Here is a 20,665-nt window from a genome sequence, read left to right as displayed (position 1 = left end):
GTGGTCGAGCCAACAGATCGCCGACAGTTCTGAGTCACATATCTATATGTCTCCCGCTGGTACTTGCCAGTGGCGTTTACGAGTCAGTCAGTATCGTGACATAGACGCGGAGCATAAACGGGAGCAAACGAAATTGTGCGATATCCGCGACGTGGTCGAGCCGATCGCTGACCTCTCCGAGTCATACGCTCCCGCTGGTACTTGGCGTTTACGATCATGAGTCAGTCAATATCGTGGCATAGACGGGAGTACAAATAATACGCAAGGACCGCCAGGTTTACTGTCGTTTCGCCATCGGCTTTAGTGAGGTTTCCACAGTCCCTTACAGCCCCAGGCCTCTTCTTAGAAGCTCCCCGTCGACTCGTTCACTCTCCCGCGGCCCTTCCAGACTTCTGCGATATCATCGATCTTCCTTCGCATCTCTCAATCCCGTTGAAAGCAAGAGGTCGGTGCAGTTCCTATGTCGATTTGGTTGATAGTCGTGCAGTTGAGCTGATCGACGACGTTGGCGCTGTGATTGCTTATTACGGTTGTGATTGTCGTCACCGCCTTGTATGCGCTTCCGGAGACAGTCCGATCACGATGCCGATCCCGAAACTTACTCCTGGCCCCGGCGAAACTTACGATGCTAGCCAAAAGCCGCCACCGTTCGGGCATCCGTTGAAGGCTTACTTCGCGCTAGACGAGGACTACGTTAATCTCAACCACGGTGCGTGCGCAGTCCCGTAATATAGTCGGCATCACTGAGGGACAAGCTTGTGTGACTAACCGAACGACTTGGATATGCAGGATCGTACGGGTCCCTTCCTCTCCCGCTCATATTCAAGATCAACGAACTGAGCTATGAGATCGAGAGGAACCCAGACAAGTTTCATCGGTTGACGTTTCGACCCGAGGTGGAAAGATCTCGGTGAGTTTGTCCTGAATGATGCTGTCGGCCGTCTGCACGAGCAGCGCGCTCATAACATCATCTGTATCACAGGGAGGCGGTTGCGAAGCTTGTTGGCGCAGAGGCCGACGAGATCGTCCTTGTGCCCAACGCGACGCACGCGCTGAACGTCGTTCTCCGTAACTTTGAGTGGCGCGACGGCGATGTTCTCATCGGAGGTCAGTACTACGTCTCCCCTCCCTTTGGACACACAGACGTTAGGCGAGATCTGACTGGTTCCCCCGCGCGCGACAGCAAGCACCACATATGGCGCGGTCGCGAACACGATCAAGTACCTCGCCGACCGCTCGGAGGGCCCGCGTCCGGACGCGGCTAGCGTTGAATACAACTTCCCGCTCACGCACACCCAGATCGTGGACATTTTCCGCGCGAAGATCCGGGAGGTCAAACAGCAGTATCCGGAGTCGCGGTTTACCGACATCCCAGCGTTGTCTCCCGGATTCACGGAGGACCCGGCGGGGAAGAAGAACAAGCTCGTCGCCGTCATAGACTCTATCACAGCGAACCCCGGTGCCCTAATGCCTTGGAAGCAGATGGTGCGCGTTGCGCACGAGGAAGGCGTGTGGACCGTCATCGACGCGGCGCACAGCATTGGCCAGGAGGTGGGCATCTGCTCGGAGAACAGGTTGCATCTGTCAGAGGGAAGGCGTGCTGACTGAGTCGACTCGGTAGCCGAATATCAACTTGACCGAGGCCAAGCCGGACTTCTGGCTGTCCAATGCACACAAGTGGTTGTACGCGAAGCGCGGATGCGCCGTTCTATATACTCCCCGCCGGTACGTGGTCGACAAGATGCACGTGCTGTGGAGCATTAACAATGAGTGGTGTCTGCTCATCAGGAACCAGTACATCATCAAGTCCTCCATTCCTACATCTCACGAATACATCTCTCCCAAGGATCCTCAGTACAAGATCAAGGGTACAAACTACGTCAACCAGCATATATGTAAGGTGTCATGCTATTCGGTCATATGCACGGCGTACATAATCAACATGATTTATAGGGACAGGGACAAGCGACCTGTCACAAGCTGTAACTGTTACGGAGGGTATGTTTGCCGCTTCGCAGATGTGAGTGGTGTTGACGTGCACCAATTCTTGTACAGCCATCGCGTTCCGCGAGTGGTTGGGCGGTGAGAAGGCCATTTACGACCATTGCCACAAAGTAGCCGTGGATGGTGCGAAGAAACTAGCCGAGGTTCTGGGCACGCGCGTTATTGACGAGAGCGGCGAGCTCACCGCAATGATGGTAAGCTTTGCGCACCTATGAACAGTGATTGAGTCCGTACTCAAAATACTAATCGTCCCGCGCATACAGTCCAACGTTCAGCTGCCCCTTCCCACCAAGGACGAGAAGCCCATCAACCTCGAGATCTACCTGGAAGTTGACGCGTACTTGAAGGATCAGTTGCTCAACAAGTGGAAGACGTATGCGGCACACTTCTACCACAACGGGGCGTGGTGGGTGCGCTGCAGCGCTCAGGTCTACAACGAGGCATGTACAATTCGTGCCTAGAGGGATCTACTCCTCGTACTGTTTCTCACCATCTCGGCATACAGGTCTCGGATTTTGAGTACTTGGGGAAGGCGCTCAACGCGGTATGCCAGGAGGTCAAGGATACCATCTTGTCAAAGTACTAGGCTTAGAGAGTGCGTACTCATGATCGTGCCCGTGGCGAGGTGATTGACCTCCGAATTTGGATAGGCTCGAAGAAGCTAGCAAATTAATGTACAATACATGTCATCGGATTCAGTCCCTGGTCGTGGTAGATATATACCCGCACGTGAGGGGTGTGTTGACTTTCGAAATTGATTTGTCGCCGGTCCATTGAGCCCCTCTTGCAATGAGGTAATGCGGCATCACCATGACCGGGTGATCGATGACGGCGAGTGCTTACCGACGACCGAAACCAAATGCTATGGTACGAGGGTCCAACTCCGGCTCGTGTCCGGGGTACGACAGGAAGCGGTCCGGGTTGAAGGAGCCAGGGTCAGGGTAGGTCTCTGGGTCATGGAGCATCTGCCAGAGGTTGGTGATGACGGTCGTGCCCTTGAGGAGGTAGTAGCCGTCATGGACATCGTCTTCGATGAGACGATGGGGGATGCCTGTCAAGGTTGCACGTGTTGGTGCCAATATTCTTGGCATCTGAACGAGCCGAACGCGTACCAAGCGGAGCGACATTGTTCCAGCGGAGGGTCTCAAGGAACACCGCGTTGACATACGGAAGGTTTTTGCGGTCCTCCGCAGTGGGGAGACGGTCGTTTCCGATGGCGGCCTCGATCTCAGCATGTGCCTTGGCCTGAATCTCGGGGTGCAGAGTCATAGCAAGGAAGAAGGAGTTGATTGCAGACACGGTCTGTCGAAGAGAGGGAGACGTGTGAGCACCCATTGGTCGACGGCTCGGGATGTGAACGTACCGTGTCCGCACCGCCAGCGTAGAGGGACGACGCCGCATCCTTGACGATCAATTCGCGCTCTGGCGTGATGTCACCCTCAAGGTTCTTGGATGTAAAGCTCGGGACGTTCGTACCGGCAGCCTGCAGAAGCGAGCCAGACAGTCAGCTTTCCCGCTTCAGGTGGAGCAAAGACGACGATGCCTCACGATCTGCTGCTTCACAAGATTGTACGGGTCCTCACACATCTGTTCAAGCGTCGCCCTCCAAGCGGCGGCCGTCTTCTTGAACCCGGCTCCCGGGAACCACGCCGGAATGTGGACGACTGTGGGCGGCACGGCATCGCGGCGGTTAGCTCTTTGACCACGCGTGAGGAATGAGAATGAGAACGGGAAACTTACGCGCAGGGAAGATGTTCGCCAAGAAAGCGCCAGGAGCGGTGCAGATAGCGAACTGCTCCAAGGCCCTGTTCACGAGCTCGACGAGTGGATCGCCCTCGTCCTTATCTGGTATCCGTAAGACATCATCAGGATGATAGCGCCAGTGCACCTATCCCATTCAAAGTTGGTCAGCGTCGTGTTGTATTGAAGCTCAAAGACATATCATGATCTCATGCGGTATGCAAGGGTGAGATCATCGAGAGAAATTTACATGGAAGGAGCCAAGAGGATCGACGTACTTCCGGATATGCTTGAGGAGACTCTCAGGCTCACGGTACACTTCCGTAATGAAATCGCGCGTCTTAGCGTCGACAAGAGGCACGAAACGTGCCATGTTCTTCTTGCTGCCGATGAGCTGGAAAATCATGCGCCGATGTTCCCGGAAAGTGTTGCCGTAAGGTTGAAGGACGAGAATGCGTTTCCAGCCGACGAGTTCGCTGCCGAACGCGATCACGGGCCTTGAAGAGTATATGGAGCTCTTCTTCTCAAGCATCTCCTTGGCGTGCTTTTCCGAGTTCAGGATGACATAGGGCTGTCCCAGAATAGTGACGGAGACAATACCACCTGCAAAAAGAGCCACATTAGTCGGCCTCGGGCCTGAGCGATGCGATCCAAGGCGGGGGAAGCACTTACCCCAGCGCTGCCCCCACTGTGCGAACGTCTGCCACTCGTGACTGGCGGGCATGTACAACAGGTTTCCAATGAGCGGAAGACCCTTGGGACCAGGTGGAAGGGGACCCGCCCTCGCCGGCTTGTTGCCGAAGAGGCGGTTGAGGATGAGCAACGCCACGACGATGGCGGCAGCGTCGAGGAGAGCTGGTGAGCAGGCCATGTCGACGGTAGCGGTAGCGGTAATTTACACAAGCCTGAGAATGAGAGGAAGGGGTCGGAGAGGGTTTGGCAAGTCCGCGGGGATACGCCCCCATTAAATTGCCCTCACTAGCGGCCGAAGGGGAGCAGAATGCCTACTACATACCCTGAGGAAAATGAAGCGTATTTGCGCCGAAAGGGTTAGGGATGGCGAACTTTATGATGCTCCTTGAGTTGCAACTGTTTCCGCCGCATGGTCGTTTGGGGGAAACCAGAAGCAGATGCAAGTCCGGGAACATAAGTTCCTGCGCCCGGCCAGGGGCGCCCGAGCGGTCTGACCGCGACTTCGAGGGACGGTAAAGCGGCCGGGACAGCAGACAGAACCCGCGCACAACACGGTAGTAGTCGCCCTGCACATTCTGTGTTGAGGCCATGCTAGCGAGATCTTCAACATCTGCAACGAGAATATACAGAGGTCCTGTAAACTACTATTCAGTGAGCTCTAAATTGTGAACACGATGGGATCAGATACCTGCCTCAGGTGGGGGCGTACGGTTGCCGAGCAGTACTTATCAGCTTTAACTCTTCATGAGCACATCTGTAGGCGCGGGCAAGGCCTGTTGCAAGCGCCTCGAAGCTCTAAGGTGAGCGCGGCTGATGAGATGTTCGTAAGTCCGATCCAGCTAAGTTCTAGACTTGCTGGTAAGTTCTATATTGCCCTAAGCTGTCCAAGTTAGGGTGTGGTTTTGCTGATGCTGCCAGAGCAAGTTCGATAGAGTAGCACTGTCACTGCTGATGATGGAGACGTACTGACTCCGGATGCGGTTTAGTCGAGTATATGCATCAGCTTATAGAAAGATTGGGTATAGAGCGCGATTAGGTATAGAGCGCTAGAACGAAGGCAGATAAGGATAAGGGGTACCCATGTCGACGTTGGAACTTGGTGGGCAGAGTGCCATATGTGATGGAAGGAGGCCGGGTAAGTACTAGGCGCCGTCATGAGCTGTTTTCAGGGCGCTTCAGTTCCCTAACTCGTTAGAGACCTCTTTACGCATGCGTCGTGTCATATTCCTCCAGGATTGTCGGAAAATCAATTACAAGGGTTGCTTCAAGGCGATAAGCATAGGTTTCACGGCATATCCATGACACATTGATTTTCGAGGTACGAGTTAAATGGCGTTCGTCCGTGATTCATTTTTTGTACAGCACAGCAAGAACACATGTACAGCGGGCACCCTCGCTACCCCCCGCCCGAGACCTTTCGTTTTCGGCTATCTCCACTGACATAGAGCTTCGACAAAATTTCCCCAAAATATCATCGCCAGAACCTTCCAAGAACCTGCTACACGATGCACTCCTGACCCTGACTGGAGGCCAGAGGTTGGTCGGCAATGCGAGCACAACCTAGACGTATCATCTGGTCCCCGTCCCCTTCTTTGGTAGGTGTTCAGTAGTATGGTTGCATCTATACCATCCATACTAGTGACTAAGTTGCGCCAGCTCCGCGTAGTTCGGTCTGGCCCGGCTGCGCGTTCAAGCGATTCGATTGGCTGTCTGCATGCCAGTGGCGAGAAATCACATGGATCGCGAGTATGCGATCCAGGGAATAGATCGTAATGTTCGAACCACCACCTGCCATGCACGCGCTAACAGACGTCTCCTAGAACCATCTTCACACGGCTGACAACCCAACCTCTGTGAAGGTCAGTCCGGCATCACATCTGGTCAGCCAGCCCTGCCAGTGGTTTAAGAACCCGCACAGCGCCGCTACCCTTCCTCACCCCCCAACCACCATCTTCTCCGCGTCTCAGTGAACTATCATACTCATCTTGACTTCATATGCGGGCAGCGATGTCGTCCCTTGATCATCATCCACACAAACTCTGGGTCTCGTGCTCGCCTACTACTCGTCCGTCTATAGGCAAGGAGCGCTGTCCACCACGACAGCATGTTGCTCCTGCCCCGCACCCGAGTGGAGAACATCGCCGCTTTCGGGCAGTCCATGTGCCGAGGATCTCATAAGTGACGGTTGAGGATGTCGACTCAGTAAGCATCGGTCCATCGCCTCGTCCTTCTTCGTCCTAACCCCCTTGACGATTCAGACGATTCAAAGGCAGTTCTTCCAGTCGCCCACCACTCGCGGCAAATAACGCAGTCGCCGACAAAATCGTCCTCCATGGTCCCTGACGTATCTTCTCTAGCACTTCTGGGCCACGGAGTGTTGGGGTTGTATGTCAGGTGGGGCTGACAGACTTTGGCGGTGGCTCCCCCTTGTCAGGTCAGCCCCTTCGGCCTACGGAGACGATGGCGACTGCTTCTTCCTCTTGTCTCCCTTGGAACACTCGGTAAGCCTACGATCCGTATACCCGTGAGCAGTACATTGAGTATCTGAAAGTCTGTGGTACAGTTTCCCTGGGCAAGCCATGGCTAGTCCCCCTCCGCTGGGTGGGCAATACGGTCGTACCGATAGTCACGGACGCTCCTCGATTCCATCCTTCGTGGGCTGAATCAGGCGACCCTCCGCAATCCTGCGATTACTACGCCAAGATTCTTGATGGAGACTCAGGACAGGGGAGATACGCAGAACGAGTTGTCCATGAAACTTGAAAATGTCTTCGCACTGTTGTACACGAACACGCACGAGAACACTTTTCTGGAATTGTCGGGATGCGAGCGATGTGTGACTTGTGCTTGTCTGCAGGTTATAGTCCCTGGCCACGCACTGCCTTTCAGTACATTGTTGCTGATCGTCAGATCATGCACGGGAGAGGATCGAGGGATTCAGGCTCGCTCTCGGGGTGTCCCACAGTGTCGAACAGCGCTTGCTCATCGCAAGATAGCTAAGTCACGTACAGGTTGTGAAACGACGCACTGCCAATTGCGATACCGACTGGGGCTTCCTTTCTGACGCTGCTGGGGCGATCTTCGCGGCTGACTGCCCAGATAGCCACTGACTATACTCCACCGTTTCGACCATGTGGGCCATGTGGGGTCCCATTTGAGCACTTGCCGTGTGCGCAGCCCAGCAGGAGAGCCATGGCGTCCACTGGTCTTATGTGCTTGGACTAGGGCCAATCGTCCACGGAAGCACTCGCCCCCCCCCCATCGCACATCTGGACTTACAAATCAATCCTCATTTTCGACGTGAAGACGATAAAGGAAGTTTCCATCTTGCGTGCCAGCACAGTTTACAGTCTGGGTCGCGTTCCTTTTGCCAGAAGATCGTCTTGCAGTATCTGTCGTCCGACCCGGGCCGCAGAGCCGCCGCACCCCCGCCCACGGCCCCATGTCGCGTTTTATCTCAATGGGAAACATTGTGGTTTGTGATGTATGATGGAACTGTCGTGGGTCGTCATTACAGGTCATCAGTACCATAGAATCCGCATCGTTGGATAGTGCTGTGCATCACGGAAGGCTGTAGTGGTATTAGTCTCGTACGATATTGTAACAAAGGTTGAGAACAGAACTCCATCGTGTTTCACGGGAAAGGAGCGACAACTAACTGTTCCTCCTTACTGAACTGGGCAATAGTCTCGTCGGATACGCCGAGGTGCGCCTTGACAAGCTCCGGCGGTGTCAGCGCGAGCCACTGCATACATGGACGCTGATCAGCATTCGAGGGCGAGGGGGTATCAGGTCAAAGACGTACCTGCATCAAGCTGATGTCCTTGAAAACGTCTGTGGAGTTCGGAGAATGTCATGGCTTAGCTACCAGTAACAAAGGACGTGATCATGACCAGCCGCTTACCAGTCTTAAGGATCTCGAGGAGACGCAGCTGGCCGTTCCCAGTGTTCTCGATGTAGTGCCCTAGAGCGGTTCGGTCAACGACCTTCCTGGAAAGCCATCTCGGAGACAGGCGTACCATACGAAGCTGGAATGTATGCGATATCGCCAGCCTCATAGTCGAACGTCCTGGCGTTGCCGCTCGCCGCGAAGAGCGTGATGCGGGCAGAGCCCTCCCTGCAAGCGCACTCAATCATGGCGTTCACAACCAGAACATCACTTCCACGCACAATATGTACGTCCATTCGTCGTCGGAAGGATGCCACTGGTGTGAAGTCGATCGTCAGCACAACAGCAACCCATGTGTCTCGAACAGCACCGCTCACGTGAAGCTCGCGCATCGCGCTGGGCTCGATCGAGACCTCCGCAGCGGCGATCTGCGTAGAGACCTTGAAGTTGCGCGAGTCGGCGATCTTCACTGTGCCGCCGGGGTGCTGCGTCGGGACGACGTTCGCAAAGTCGAAGGTGAACGGCTCAGGTGTCTCGCCGTAGGGACTTGCGGGGGCGTCCTCGTTAGCGGGGGGAGCTAAAGAGAGCCGACATGAATGACGGGAAATTGGAAAAGCAAGCAAACATGACATACTTCCAGGGAAGATGTAGAGCTCTTTGCTGGGGATGCGGTCGAAGGCGGCTTGGCTGACGTGGAAGTTCTTCGCAAGGACTTCTTTGGGCGTGTGTGCGAGCCAGTCCGTGAGCTAGAGGGGATGATTTGACGCTGTCAGGAGGACTGGAAGCTTGGAAGTCGCTCACTAAGAATGTATCATCCTCGTTGAAAGTTCCGCTATTAAAGACCTGCGAGGAGGGACGATCAGCTCTGGCCGCTCAGAGGGGGAGTGGAACCTTACTAGTAGAAACTCGACACCCGCGTCGTCTTCGCCTGTGGCTTGGATAGAGTGAGGCTGCCCTGGAGGGAAGTACCATAGCGAACCCTGTGTCTAAGACAATGGAACGTCGCTCAGAAGTCATGTACTTTTAAATCAATAGGAATGCACGCACCACATCCTTCACATAGTTCTGACCATCCGTATTGACGGTCGAGATCTGTGCGGTGCCCTTCAGGACGTACGCCCACTCAGCGGTGTTATGCCAATGCAGCTCGCTGTGCGGAGTCGGCTATATTGTCAATGATCCAAGTCTCCATAAACGTGCCTAGAGTTGGTACCGACCGGATAGCGCCCTTCTCCAACCGCATGTCTACGCCAGCAAGACCCTTGGCAATAGGCATCGCATTGACGTTCTGCTGGCGCGCCCACCCTCCCGTCTGCAAGCGGTTGTGACTAAGGTCAAACGGCCACTTCGCGTTCGGACTAATCTCACATACTAGTCAGCCTCGGAGACTACACCAAATGAGCGAGAGGGCGACTTACACATCTCCATGGTCGGTAGTCGGGGGTGCGAGCAAATCTGGGTTCTGCAGCTCCAAGGGGATGTTCTGTGCACCTAGGACCGTCGCGCCGAGCGAATCGCGTATGGCCTCTGGAATGATGGAAGAGCTGGCACTCCACAGCTCGAGGTTGGGGTTCTCGCTTGCGTATGGGACGGTGGGTGCTGGCTCGGAGGCTTGACTGGCTGGGGTCGGAGAGCCGTACGTAGGGGCGAGAGCGAAGGAAAGGAGGAGAGCGGGGAGCAACTTGCGGGAGAGCTTGCTAGATGTGGATCGAAGCATCTTGGATTTGAGTTATCGAGCGTCGAAATCGGGGCGAGACAAGTCCTGGGGCGGGTGGGGAAGGCGAGGTGGGAGTCCTGGAGAAAGCGAACTGAAGAAACCATGCTTCCAGCCATGCAATTGTATAAGTAGCATGCTGGCTGACACTCCGCAATCGAGGGCTGACACTGATTAGACACAAAGGTGTCCGACCCTGTATTGGATCATGGCTCGGACAACGGATGACAAGCACCTGGACCGCGGCGAACACAAGTCCGCCGCGGTCCGACTTCCTTTGGAGTGTAGCTTTTGACCATAGAAGGCATGCGACACTGACCGTAAGGCTGAGTCGACGCGTTGGCGGGTTGTGATAGATAGAGTGCTGAGATGTCACAGCAGGTTGACCATCGTTCGTAAAGGGAGGACTAAGAACAGATATCTCATATGAAAGCCTGTGGGAAAGAATACTCTGATCCCTGTGGACGCCATGTTTCAGTACGGGTCCTTCTGTGTATAGCAGCATGACGGCGCTCCGACTTGAAGCTACACGTGCGGATCGAGTAATGACCTTGGGGATGCATACCGATCCTCGTCAGTCTGAAATTCACAATCAGTCAGGGTTGTTGTTGGGACGACATCTTCATGTGGGAAGCATAACGACTCATGAACCGCAGGAATGGGTAGATGGAGACACGGGACTGTGTCGAGTTGAAGTCCGGCTTCACAGAGATCCTGTTCCGGTTGGGCCACAGAAGGCAAGGATCATTCAATATATACCTGGCTTCGCACCGATTGTGTGGAGGGTGGCGGGCTGCGATAGAAAAGAGTGTTGAGGAATCGGAGGCTGTGAGAGGACAGAGGAGAGCGGACGGCGTCCGGGGCCGCGAGAAGGATGGCCCGGGCCGAGATTGCGGTGAGAAAGAAGACGTCACCCGTTGGGGAGACTGGGCGCTAAGCTGCGTTTATCTCGTCTGGGATCAGCTCTTTCGGCTTCTCCCAACGACTCGCCTTTCCTTCATCTCTTACGCACATTTGTTCGACGATCGCAAATATGTCGCTCTCGAACGCCAAGTTCCCGCTAGATATGAGCAAGCTGCAGAAGTGCGTGGACACTGTAGACTTGACAAAGTCATCTCTCATTCCTGACGGTAATCTATCCATTTCGCTTAACACCCAGGTTGCAGCTTGATCCGTCGTCCCCCAAACTGACTGCCGAACAAAAGTCTGCATTGAAACACAACATTCAGCTTATGCGCGATGCGATCGTGCTCTTCACCGCGACTGGTGCAGCACGCGGCGTGAGCGGGCACACTGGTACGCATGCAAGCATCCTTGTAGTGCCCAGACGCGTCTTTGACCATCCCACTCGTCAGGTGGTGCCTTCGACACTGTACCCGAGGTGAACTTGCTTCTTGCTCTGTTCAACACCTCGGACAAGTACGTCCCTATCCTCTTCGATGAGGCCGGTGAGTCCTTCTTTCAGGCAAACCCTAAACTGCGCTTTGACCAATTGGGATTCGGCATCGTACCACTCTTGTGCACGCAGGTCACCGTGTCGCGACCCAGTACCTTGTTTCCGCGCTCGAGGGCCATCTCCCTTGGGAGCACCTCCTTCACTACCGTGAGGCCAACTCGAAGCTCCCCGGACACCCGGAGCTTGGCCTCACCCCTGGTGTGAAGTTTTCGTCCGGCCGTCTTGGCCATGTCTGGCCGTTCGTGAATGGCGTTGCCCTGGCCAATCGCGACAAGACCGTGTTCCTCCTCGGATCCGACGGTTCCCAGCAAGTACGCACTGATCTGTGCCTTTCTCGCACGCATCTTCTCACGCACTTGGATGACTGAACAGGAGGGCAACGATGCTGAGGCTGCCCGTCTGGCCGTCGCACAGAACCTTAACGTCAAGCTGCTCATTGACGACAACGATGTAACCATCGCTGGCCACCCGTCTGAGTACTTGAAGGGCTACGATATTGGCAAGACTCTTGCTGGTCATGGCCTCAAGGTCATCACCGTCAACGGAGAGGATGTCGACGAGCTCTGGTCTGGTCTTGTAGAGATTATCCAACATCAGGGTCCTGCTGCTAGTAAGCACGAATTCGTCCACAAACAACAGCCTCCGCTCACACAATCTTTGCAGTCATATCCAAGCGGAAGATGGCTCCTGGCGTTCCTGACATTGAGGGTAGCCCTCATGGCCACGATGTCATCCCCGTAAAGGGCGCACTGAAGTACTTCGAGAAACGCGGTTACCCTGAGGGCTTCGGGGCGGACATACTGAATAGCATTAAGCCTTACGCGTTCCCGTACCTCTATATAGGCTCTTCCAAGGAGCTCGGTGCTAACCGTGTTGTCTTTGGTGAGGCCGTCAACCTTGTCCTTGACAAGCTGTCCAAGGAGGAGGCTGCGAAGAAGGTCTTGGTCATCGACAGTGCGTGCAACCTACTTACCTGATGCTAGTACTCTTCACTCATTGCCTACAGGTGATCTCGAGGGCTCGACCGGTTTGAAGGTCATCCACCAGAAGCACCCTGAAGTCTTCGTTCCCTCCGGTATCATGGAGCGTGGCAACTTCAGCGCTGCGGCCGGTTTCGGTTTCGATGCCGACAAGTATGGTGTCTTCTCGACCTTCTCCGCCTTCCTGGAAATGGTTGTCTCTGAAATTACGATGGCACGCCTGAACTTCTGCAATGTACTCTGCCATTTCTCGCACTCAGGAGGTGCGTATGCGTGGCGTGTATATGCCTACATGAACTCACTCAAATGCCTCAAGTCGATGAGATGGCCGACAACACTTGCCATTTCGGCATCAACTCATTCTTCGCCGACAACGGTCTTGCCGACACCCAATCGTGGTTGTACTTCCCCGCGGATGCCGCCCAAATGGTCGCGGTCATTAAGCGCGTGTTCTTCGACAAGGGCATCCGCTTCGTCTTCTCCACTCGCTCCAAGGTGCCATGGATCCTCAAGGAGGACGGCTCCAAGTACTTCGACGAGAACTACGAGTTCGTCCCGGGCAAGGATGAGATCATCGCCGAGGGCACCGCCGGCTACGTCGTCTCGTACGGCGACATGCTCTACCGCTCGTGGGACGCCGTCCTCCGCTGCAGGCAGGAGGGCCTTGACGTCGGTCTGATCAACAAGCCGACGCTCAACCTCGTCGACGAGCAGGTCATCCGCAAGATTGGCGCAAGTCCCTTCGTCCTTGTCGTCGAGTCATTGAACCAGAAGACCGGCGTGAGTATCACTGCTCCCATACCACCCCCGTCAGACACAATGCTCACGTTTTTGTATGATAGCTTGGTTCCAAGTTTGGTACTTGGCTCCTTGAGCGTAGCCTTACCCCTCGCTACGGTTACATGGGCAGCAACAAGGAGGGCTGCGGTGGGCTCACGGAGCAAATCCCTCACCAAGGGCTCGATCCTCAATGTACGCCAGCTTCCTGCTTCGCATCAAAGCGAGTGATGCTGATCTTTCTTTCTGATAGCCATCATCAAGCGCATTCGGGAGCTCTCGCAGTAGTTGGGGCAGACGTCCTGTTCAGTGCTTGTGCAGGTGTACGATACGCTTTGGCAGAAGTAATAGGAAAGCTGTACACGCAGGGTACCTTCATAGACGACGTGACAAATGTGAGATGTATTGTTTTTATGACTTGAAACGCTACTGCCGTCTGCCGGGGTTGAATGGGATCCCAAACCTTGCTGACCATTGCGCGTCCAGTCTGGCGTCAAAAGCTAAGCTGCCCCTGGACCGTAGATCCACCGTCGACCGATAACAGCTACTGATTGGTATCCGGTCCGCGTGTACATCAAGCGAACATAGTCAAGAAACGGTTGAACAATTCGTTACGGAATGCCTTCACACAACGGCATTACAACGGAAATAGGAACATGTCGGACATGCTTGAGCTGGATTCTGTACCTGTCGGTCGGTCACCATTTCGCGCAGCACCCGTCAAGTGCTCGACTAAAGGCTACATATGTCTGATTTCCTTACCACAGTGGCCGTCTGAGGTGCGGATTTGCAATCGCTGTCAAGGCGGACGTTCGGGATCAATTGCTGTGGACGCACAAGCCGTCGTTTACCGGGTGCACACTTCTCGGAAAGACCGCTCATCCTCTGGTTCTTTCAGGCGCTCCGTTTTCTCGTATCTAGCCGTGGCCATCAACCTTGGCAAGTTCGGCGCGTTGCTCGTTCTAGCGAAGCGTGCGTCTTCGGGGGCGCAGCAAGACGGTGTCATGCTTGTTCGTCCTGCTGACCTTGCGGCGGTCAGCCACGGTGAGCAAGGGCAAATCCTACAAAATCGTCTGAGAAGCTCACTGGCACCATGTTTCTATGTGCCTTGAAGGTGAGTACTATTGGAAGTGACTCCTAAACGTACGTACCCTGGAGCTGACCAAGTGGTGTTTCTCAGTACGTCAAGCTTACTACTCCTGCCCGCTTCTAGTCGCCACCAGGTGGGGGGATTCGCACAAATGCACGCGTCGGCGGGCCCATACAAACGCCGCCGCGCCAGCCATCGACCTGGTGGGAAGTAGGCAGATCCTTAGGGTATTACGACATACCTCGGGCATAGGTATATAAGCCCGGGCATCTCGTGGACTTCATTTCTACACCATCTGCTCCAGTCCTCTTCACTGCAACAGCTAGTATTACTCTTATACTCCTCAACTCAAAGCAACCATGACGTCGTCCAACCACCCCGAATCCTACACCGCATACGCCTTCACTGAGAAGGGGGGCGAACTGTCCAGAATCACCGTCCCCTGGAAGGATCCCAAGGACGGCCAAGTCGTCGTCAAAGTGATCGCGTGCGGTGTCTGCGGCAGGTGTGTTTGATGCTCTGCCTTGCGTGACCCGACGACGATATACTGACAGCTCCGATTTCACCTCAACGTTCGATGATTGATTAGCGATGAGCAGGTCCCAAAGGCAATCTACCCCATCCAGTACCCGAGAATCCCAGGCCACGAGATCATCGGCGACGTCGTCGCGATCCCTCCGAACGAGACGAAATGGAAGGTTGGCGACCGCATCGGCGGCGGCTGGCATGGAGGCCACTGCCACGAATGCGCGCGCTGCCGCGTCGGCGACTACATAACTTGCGAAAACGCCGCTATCAACGGTAAGTAGCATTCGAAAACCGAGGCGATGGGTCGTTGTGAGCTTATCGGCCGCCCGCCTAGGTATTTCGATGGATGGAGGGTACGCTGAGTACGCGACCTTGCGTACTGAGGCTGCCGTGCGCGTTCCCAAGGACATGGACCCCTACGAGGCCGCTCCACTTCTCTGCGCTGGTATCACCGTATTCAGTAAGTCCTGATTGTCAGATATCAGTGAAGTGTACTAACATCGACGCCCTCGTTAGACTCCCTCCGCCATATGAACGTTACACCCCCTGAGGTCGTCGCCGTGCAGGGTATTGGGTGAGCCTCAAGCGGTCCAATACAAAACATAAGAGTTTGACGCCAGTTTGCAGTGGCCTCGGGCACATCGCTCTCCAGATTGCCCGCCGGATGGGTTTCCGTACAGTCGCCCTGTCCTCGAGCGGATCGAAGAAGGCGCTCGCGCACGAGCTCGGCGCACACGAGTACATCGACAGCTCAAAAGTCGACCAGGCAGAGGAGCTGCAAAAGCTTGGAGGCGCGAAAGTCATCATGTGCACCGCGCCCAACGCGAAGGTTATCGAAGGGCTCCTCCCCGGTCTCGCTGTTGATGGCACGCTGCTGCTCCTCGCTTTGGAGGACGCCCCTATAACCATCTCACCTCGTAAGTTACAGGAATCTCATGACGCAGTCAACCTACTCACGTTCTCAACCATCTAGTCTCCATGCTCGGAAAGCGGCTGTCCATCAGAGGATGGGTATGCGGTCACGCGGTTGACAGCGAGGATATGCTCCAGTTTGCTCGTGACCACGACGTTGGGGTCATGGTTAGCAAGTTCCCCCTCGACAAGTCGCAAGAGGCCTATGAACATCGCGCTTCTGCGCGGTTCCGAGTTGTGATTGTTCCCGATCTGCCATAGATAAAAGACTGCTGCCACTAGTGCTAGGCCTCTCCTTTCTACGCACAATGGACTTGAATGTGTACGGTGCCAAACTCGTGAAGCTGACAATTCTCTTCTGACTCTGCCTCTCAGAGGTTCGTACGCGGATCAAGAGCAATAATATGACGTACCGTAACAGTATGGGAAATGAACGTTTCGAATCTGTTGCGGCGGACCGTTCCGGGACGAGGTTGCTATGTGCGTCCCTGGCGACTCCGGGAGATGCCGAGCTGGCTTCCCGACGCTGATGACCCTTTGCGGCCTCCGTACTTACTGCTTACTTACAAAAATCCACCTATCACTGAATTGTGATGGTGGTCTATGACTGCAACCGCGACGCAGCATTCGCGAGACCACCTCTGGGCCGGGAGGATCAACATACCCCCTTGAGTCAGAAGACACTCACGTCTGAGAAGATCTGTCCCCGATGGGCCGTGGATCACTCAGCTGATTGTTGGCTGAAGTCGCACGTAAAGAGCTTCGCTGCCACTTCGTCTTCGGAGCGACCATACATACTGAGAACATCTCTCCTCTTTAGGACACTGCCTCCCGTCTTGCAGCCCGGAAGACCGTGAGGCTATGGGTGCAAACTTCTTGATAAGCAACCATTGTCTGCGCAACGGCGGCCAGAACCAGGTGGTACAGTCACGACCTGTTTAGCAGACCCGACCTCCCCGCGCGCGGTCGTCGGTAAGGGGCCTGGCCATGCTCCTACTGGAATAGGTCGATCGAGGAGCTGTATGAGAATATACATCCTGGAAAGACAGTGGCGCGCCGCGACCAGGACAGCGAATGTATCACGCACACCTCCGAGTTCACTAGACCGATTGGGAATTCCGTTCTGCATGATATATTCATGCGGACGCAATACTGGGCAAGAGGTGATATAAGCCGTATCGTCTCCCGTTGTGAATTCCTCAGCTATCCACCCATACCTCCAGACTTCGACCGGTTTGCCTCATCTAATCCACGAAGATGGTAGTCTCCCATGCCTATCGGACGAACATCGCCTGACTTCGTACCGCGCAGTCCACCTTCGGCGCAAGTGCCCAAAGCGCATTCTCTGTTCCCCCAACCGAGCGAGATCCTTATCAGTACCAAGTTGGTTTCGGTAATCGCTTTGCCTCCGAAGCTATGTGCGTTTTACTATGATGTATAGCGGAACGCACCAATTGACGACATGCTCTCAGACCGGGCACCCTTCCTTATGCGCAGAACATGCCTCAAAAAGCGAAGTACGACCTATACACTGAATCTGTGAGTGACACTGGTTCACCGAACCGGTTTCTTGCTATGATCTGAACAAGTATATAGCTGAACGGAACTCCGTTTGTAACTCCACGGCGTGAGAACCAATCTGTGTAGGGTTCGCTGCTAAGATGACGTCGACTATCTGCTGATATTTGTTGTAGTTTTTTCTATCGTATTCGCCCCTCCGTCGCACACAAGGGTTTCACTGCACTTCCTAGCAACCCAGACGTACGTTCGTGGGACGGTCAGACAATCCTTGCGCTTACCCGTGTGGATAGCTCGAATCGTGCTTCTTGCCGCTCAACCCCAATGTTCACTTCAGCCCTACGCAGCTTGCTTGGTACCCATTCGACATTCCCTCTAACGAGAGCAAAGTCGACTTCGTCGAGGGCCTGAAGACCGTCGCCGGTAATGGTGACCCAACCTTGCGCGAAGGTCTCGCGGTGCATATCTTTGCAGGAACCGAATCTATGGGAAAGCGGGCGTTTTGCAACAGTGATGGCGACTTCCTCGTTCTTCCGCAGCAGGGACGGCTTGACATTCAGACGGAGCACGGAAAGTGCGTACGCTCGCCGGATCTCCGGCATCTTCCTGGATGATTACGCGTGCTGCAGGCTCATGGTCAGGCCCGGAGAGCTCGTCGTCATCCAGCGGGGTATGAAGTTCAAGGTACCTTGAACTACCGGATTAGTAGAAGAATTCTTAATTGAGCTTTCGTTGTAGGTCGGCTTCCCGGACGGCCCTTCACGTGGATGTAAGTGTATCCGCTCCGCCTCTTGTCCACGAGAGACTCAAACCGACGTCCAGATATTCTCGAGATCTTTGGATCGCATTTCGAACTTCCGGATTTGGGACCCCTTGGCACGCACGGCCTCGCGAACACCAGAGACTTCGAGAGCCCAGTCGCGAGCTTCGACATCGACCAATCCCCTTGGGAAGGTGCGTTGACCATGAACTACTCCCGTTCGCACGCTCTGATTTCCGGTCGCATGTCGCAGTTGTCTACAAGTAAGTAACAGGATACACGCATCCTGACCCATGCTAATACGACTTAGGGTCGGAGGCAAGCTCTACGCGTGCAAACAGGAGCACACCCCATTCGACGTGGTAGCATGGCATGGGAAGTGAGTGTGCTGCCTTCCTGACGTCACTACTCGCAGTGTCTGACCTAATCCAGTTACGTTCCTTACAAGTACGCCATGGAGAAGTTTGTGCACGTTGGCAGCATACAGAAAGACCATATCGACCCCTCGATCTTCTGCGTGCTGACGGCGAAGTCAAAGACGCCCGGTGCACCCCTTGCGGACTTCCTCATCTTCAGCGGGAGGTGGGATGTCGCGACGGGCACGTTCCGTCCTCCTGTACGTTCCTGCACGCTTGGAGACACAAATTTCCTCTACAAAAGGGGAGCTGATGTACCATTGCACAGTACTACCACAGGAACTGTGCCAGTGAGATCATGGGTCTCATCTATGGTGATTATGGAGGACGTAGCGACGAATTTGCCCCTGGTGGTCTCAGTTTCGAGAACAGCTTCTGCCCGCATGGAGGTGAATTATAGCACCTTGAGCGCTCGGTTGACCACTGACGCCGCCTTAGTTTCCTATGACGAGTTCAAGAAGGCAACAGAGGTGGATCTTCAGCCCGTGAGAATCCATGAAGGCACTTTGGGTGGGTTTGATCACCACGCATCGCAGTTTGCGCTTCGAGCTCAACGTCTGGCAGCGTTCATGTTTGAGACCAGCATGCAAGTCACCCTCACCGGCTACGCCATGAAGCGGACGGGTAAGCTTCACGGTGAGAATTCTCTTCGCTCATCTTTAGGGCAATCATGATTCTGACAACGTCCGGTGAATGTGAAGAGCACGAACCGAAGATGTGGGACGACTTGAAGGGTCAATTCGTCAACCACATCGAGCAGATCAACGCCGACCTCAAGGCTGCCGGTCTTCCCCCTCTCGGGACGCCAGCTCGTGTATGAGATGCGGGTGACGGGATAGTGCGTCGCCGTACAGGTAGAGAGTCGGCTGATAGTGACCTCGTGTAACTGTAGGTTAAATGTGTAGACGGCGCAGATCCACGCATTGTTTCACTTTCGTCTGATGACAGCGTGCCTTTAGTCACAAGCGATATGACTTCGTCCACAGCATATAGGACCTCTTCCCGTTTTGATACAACATTCTTGTCTATCATCGCCCACTCGTCTATCGAGCACGTCCGCATGATGACAGATGCCACATTGTGTTAGTCTGCACTTGTCCCACAAACTATCTCATGATGTCTAGTCAAGAACCCACTCCGTCCTGCAAGCAGGCCTATACTCGACTACACCTCCTAGTTGACATTTCCGGCCGTCTCCAGTAATGGTTGGCTTATGATATACACTCCTGATGATTTGGCAACGTACCTCACTCTGGGATCATTGAGGTGGCGCAGAAGGCTTCTTGTCGGAGCCTCGTTCATAGAGCTCGACGCGCACGCTTTCGAGGAAGCGGACTTGACGCGCCTTGCGGCGTCGAAGAGCGTCCGCATTTGAGTTACCCGCCGGCGAAGAGGCAGCAGGGATGTTCACATGGGGAGAAGGAGATGAGGGGTCACGGATGGCGGCTGCTTCTTTTTTGATCTCAATGTCAAGGGCAAATGACGAGCCTGTGTTGAGCATGCGCGCCCCTCCCCTCACTGACCTCCAGTTAGCGAACGTCAGCCGGACCATGTCGTAGAACAGCTTAGATCCCGCTTCCCACTGATGGACGTGGCATTCCGGACGCCCGCATCCTTCAGCTCCAATCCTGCCATCGCTGATGTCAATGCGGGACGACATGCCCGAGCGCTCCATTTGCGTCCTACTGGCAGTAGTCAAAGTGACCACAACATGCAGCGCCCAAGGGTTCGCGTAACTCTCCGGATCGATGAGGGGACAGAGATACACGCGGATGTGGAGTATCACCTTGGGACAGAGTAAAGTGAGATGGTAACCCTTCGTCGGCGAGAAAGTGATGCTTCTGTCCCAGGCTGGCTCTTGGTGGACGTCGTCGTTGAAGCTGCATTCGAACCCCAGTCCTTGAAGGTGCGAACGCGTCCATGGAGGTAAGATGATCTCGCAACGGTCCGCGGAACGGAAGCCGTCAGTTCTCCGCTTCTTTTCATGCACTCGCAGCATAGTCATATGGCTATGAAGAATGAATATAGTCCTGACTTCTATCGGACTGGCGATGAAGCGTCGCAGGAGGAAGGATCATCCAGGAGCACCATGCGGGGATGGAAAGCGCGGTCATGAATAGAGGCTTCGAGCGGAATGGTGAAGGCGGAATCAAAAGTGATTTGGTGGACCCCCGTGCCAGCGAAGTAC

At 54.8% G+C, this 20,665-nt stretch overlaps 8 protein-coding genes across 8 annotated transcripts; 4 read left to right on the top strand and 4 right to left on the bottom strand.

Annotated features, from left to right (window-relative positions):
• Positions 1 to 582: 582 nt before the first annotated feature.
• On the top strand, positions 583 to 2,590 carry DICSQDRAFT_144288 (PLP-dependent transferase; the record flags this gene model as incomplete). Its single annotated transcript, XM_007362257.1, has 10 exons — positions 583 to 709; positions 790 to 910; positions 983 to 1,107; positions 1,184 to 1,551; positions 1,622 to 1,725; positions 1,789 to 1,895; positions 1,954 to 1,998; positions 2,056 to 2,198; positions 2,268 to 2,444; positions 2,510 to 2,590. 10 exons carry the CDS (start codon positions 583 to 585, stop codon positions 2,588 to 2,590), a joined length of 1,398 nt encoding a protein of 465 aa, XP_007362319.1.
• A 253-nt stretch (positions 2,591 to 2,843) lies between these two features.
• DICSQDRAFT_124764 (cytochrome P450) lies at positions 2,844 to 4,615 on the bottom strand (the record flags this gene model as incomplete). Its single annotated transcript, XM_007362256.1, has 7 exons — positions 2,844 to 3,055; positions 3,117 to 3,306; positions 3,368 to 3,487; positions 3,553 to 3,668; positions 3,745 to 3,892; positions 3,995 to 4,347; positions 4,417 to 4,615. 7 exons carry the CDS (start codon positions 4,613 to 4,615, stop codon positions 2,844 to 2,846), a joined length of 1,338 nt encoding a protein of 445 aa, XP_007362318.1.
• A 136-nt stretch (positions 4,616 to 4,751) lies between these two features.
• On the bottom strand, positions 4,752 to 5,027 carry DICSQDRAFT_144286 (uncharacterized protein; the record flags this gene model as incomplete). The annotated part of the gene is made up of 1 exon (XM_007362255.1): positions 4,752 to 5,027. The coding sequence occupies one exon, from the start codon at positions 5,025 to 5,027 to the stop codon at positions 4,752 to 4,754; it is 276 nt and encodes a 91-aa protein (XP_007362317.1).
• Positions 5,028 to 8,071: 3,044 nt separating this feature from the next.
• Positions 8,072 to 10,043, bottom strand: DICSQDRAFT_124763 (oxalate decarboxylase; the record flags this gene model as incomplete). The annotated part of the gene is made up of 12 exons (XM_007362254.1): positions 8,072 to 8,182; positions 8,243 to 8,271; positions 8,342 to 8,401; positions 8,457 to 8,554; positions 8,608 to 8,642; positions 8,704 to 8,903; positions 8,961 to 9,072; positions 9,128 to 9,169; positions 9,223 to 9,312; positions 9,374 to 9,490; positions 9,540 to 9,684; positions 9,745 to 10,043. The coding sequence occupies 12 exons, from the start codon at positions 10,041 to 10,043 to the stop codon at positions 8,072 to 8,074; spliced, it is 1,338 nt and encodes a 445-aa protein (XP_007362316.1).
• Positions 10,044 to 11,047: 1,004 nt separating this feature from the next.
• Positions 11,048 to 13,666, top strand: DICSQDRAFT_99670 (transketolase). The gene is made up of 10 exons (XM_007362253.1): positions 11,048 to 11,123; positions 11,200 to 11,336; positions 11,396 to 11,488; positions 11,569 to 11,807; positions 11,869 to 12,106; positions 12,160 to 12,450; positions 12,503 to 12,739; positions 12,793 to 13,256; positions 13,319 to 13,448; positions 13,507 to 13,666. The coding sequence occupies exons 1-10, from the start codon at positions 11,074 to 11,076 to the stop codon at positions 13,539 to 13,541; spliced, it is 1,914 nt and encodes a 637-aa protein (XP_007362315.1). The 5' UTR covers positions 11,048 to 11,073; the 3' UTR covers positions 13,542 to 13,666.
• Positions 13,667 to 14,340: 674 nt separating this feature from the next.
• DICSQDRAFT_80007 (GroES-like protein) lies at positions 14,341 to 16,105 on the top strand. Its single transcript, XM_007362252.1, has 7 exons — positions 14,341 to 14,367; positions 14,434 to 14,848; positions 14,933 to 15,144; positions 15,206 to 15,331; positions 15,388 to 15,445; positions 15,499 to 15,788; positions 15,845 to 16,105. The coding sequence occupies exons 2-7, from the start codon at positions 14,703 to 14,705 to the stop codon at positions 16,042 to 16,044; spliced, it is 1,032 nt and encodes a 343-aa protein (XP_007362314.1). The 5' UTR covers positions 14,341 to 14,367; positions 14,434 to 14,702; the 3' UTR covers positions 16,045 to 16,105.
• A 498-nt stretch (positions 16,106 to 16,603) lies between these two features.
• On the top strand, positions 16,604 to 19,297 carry DICSQDRAFT_99666 (homogentisate 1,2-dioxygenase; the record flags this gene model as incomplete). Its single annotated transcript, XM_007362251.1, has 17 exons — positions 16,604 to 16,946; positions 17,007 to 17,043; positions 17,095 to 17,201; positions 17,256 to 17,322; positions 17,380 to 17,426; positions 17,478 to 17,544; positions 17,595 to 17,875; positions 17,931 to 17,985; positions 18,040 to 18,070; positions 18,124 to 18,255; positions 18,315 to 18,324; positions 18,372 to 18,440; positions 18,494 to 18,677; positions 18,746 to 18,866; positions 18,916 to 18,987; positions 19,042 to 19,113; positions 19,179 to 19,297. Exons 2-17 carry the CDS (start codon positions 17,041 to 17,043, stop codon positions 19,295 to 19,297), a joined length of 1,437 nt encoding a protein of 478 aa, XP_007362313.1. The 5' UTR covers positions 16,604 to 16,946; positions 17,007 to 17,040.
• Positions 19,298 to 19,735: 438 nt separating this feature from the next.
• Positions 19,736 to 20,112, bottom strand: DICSQDRAFT_166678 (uncharacterized protein; the record flags this gene model as incomplete). Its single annotated transcript, XM_007362250.1, has 2 exons — positions 19,736 to 19,995; positions 20,061 to 20,112. 2 exons carry the CDS (start codon positions 20,110 to 20,112, stop codon positions 19,736 to 19,738), a joined length of 312 nt encoding a protein of 103 aa, XP_007362312.1.
• Between the last annotated feature and the right edge of the window lie 553 nt (positions 20,113 to 20,665).

This window comes from Dichomitus squalens (assembly GCF_000275845.1).
Source record: "Dichomitus squalens LYAD-421 SS1 unplaced genomic scaffold DICSQscaffold_4, whole genome shotgun sequence".
NCBI lineage: Eukaryota > Fungi > Basidiomycota > Agaricomycetes > Polyporales > Polyporaceae > Dichomitus > Dichomitus squalens.
Note: the sequence above shows the minus strand (reverse complement) of the source record. Positions and strands in the feature narration are given on the sequence as shown.

Excerpts from the sequence above, each read along its gene's own strand:
- DICSQDRAFT_80007 (XM_007362252.1), top strand. The coding sequence starts at position 14,703 with ATGACGTCGTCCAACCACCCCGAATCCTACACCGCATACGCCTTCACT. Across the intron at positions 15,145-15,205 it reads CGAAAACGCCGCTATCAACG|GTATTTCGATGGATGGAGGG; the intron begins GTAAGTAGCATT and ends CCGCCCGCCTAG. Across the intron at positions 15,446-15,498 it reads GTCGCCGTGCAGGGTATTGG|TGGCCTCGGGCACATCGCTC; the intron begins GTGAGCCTCAAG and ends GCCAGTTTGCAG.
- DICSQDRAFT_99670 (XM_007362253.1), top strand. The coding sequence starts at position 11,074 with ATGTCGCTCTCGAACGCCAAGTTCCCGCTAGATATGAGCAAGCTGCAG. Across the intron at positions 11,489-11,568 it reads TATCCTCTTCGATGAGGCCG|GTCACCGTGTCGCGACCCAG; the intron begins GTGAGTCCTTCT and ends TTGTGCACGCAG. Across the intron at positions 13,449-13,506 it reads CCAAGGGCTCGATCCTCAAT|CCATCATCAAGCGCATTCGG; the intron begins GTACGCCAGCTT and ends TCTTTCTGATAG.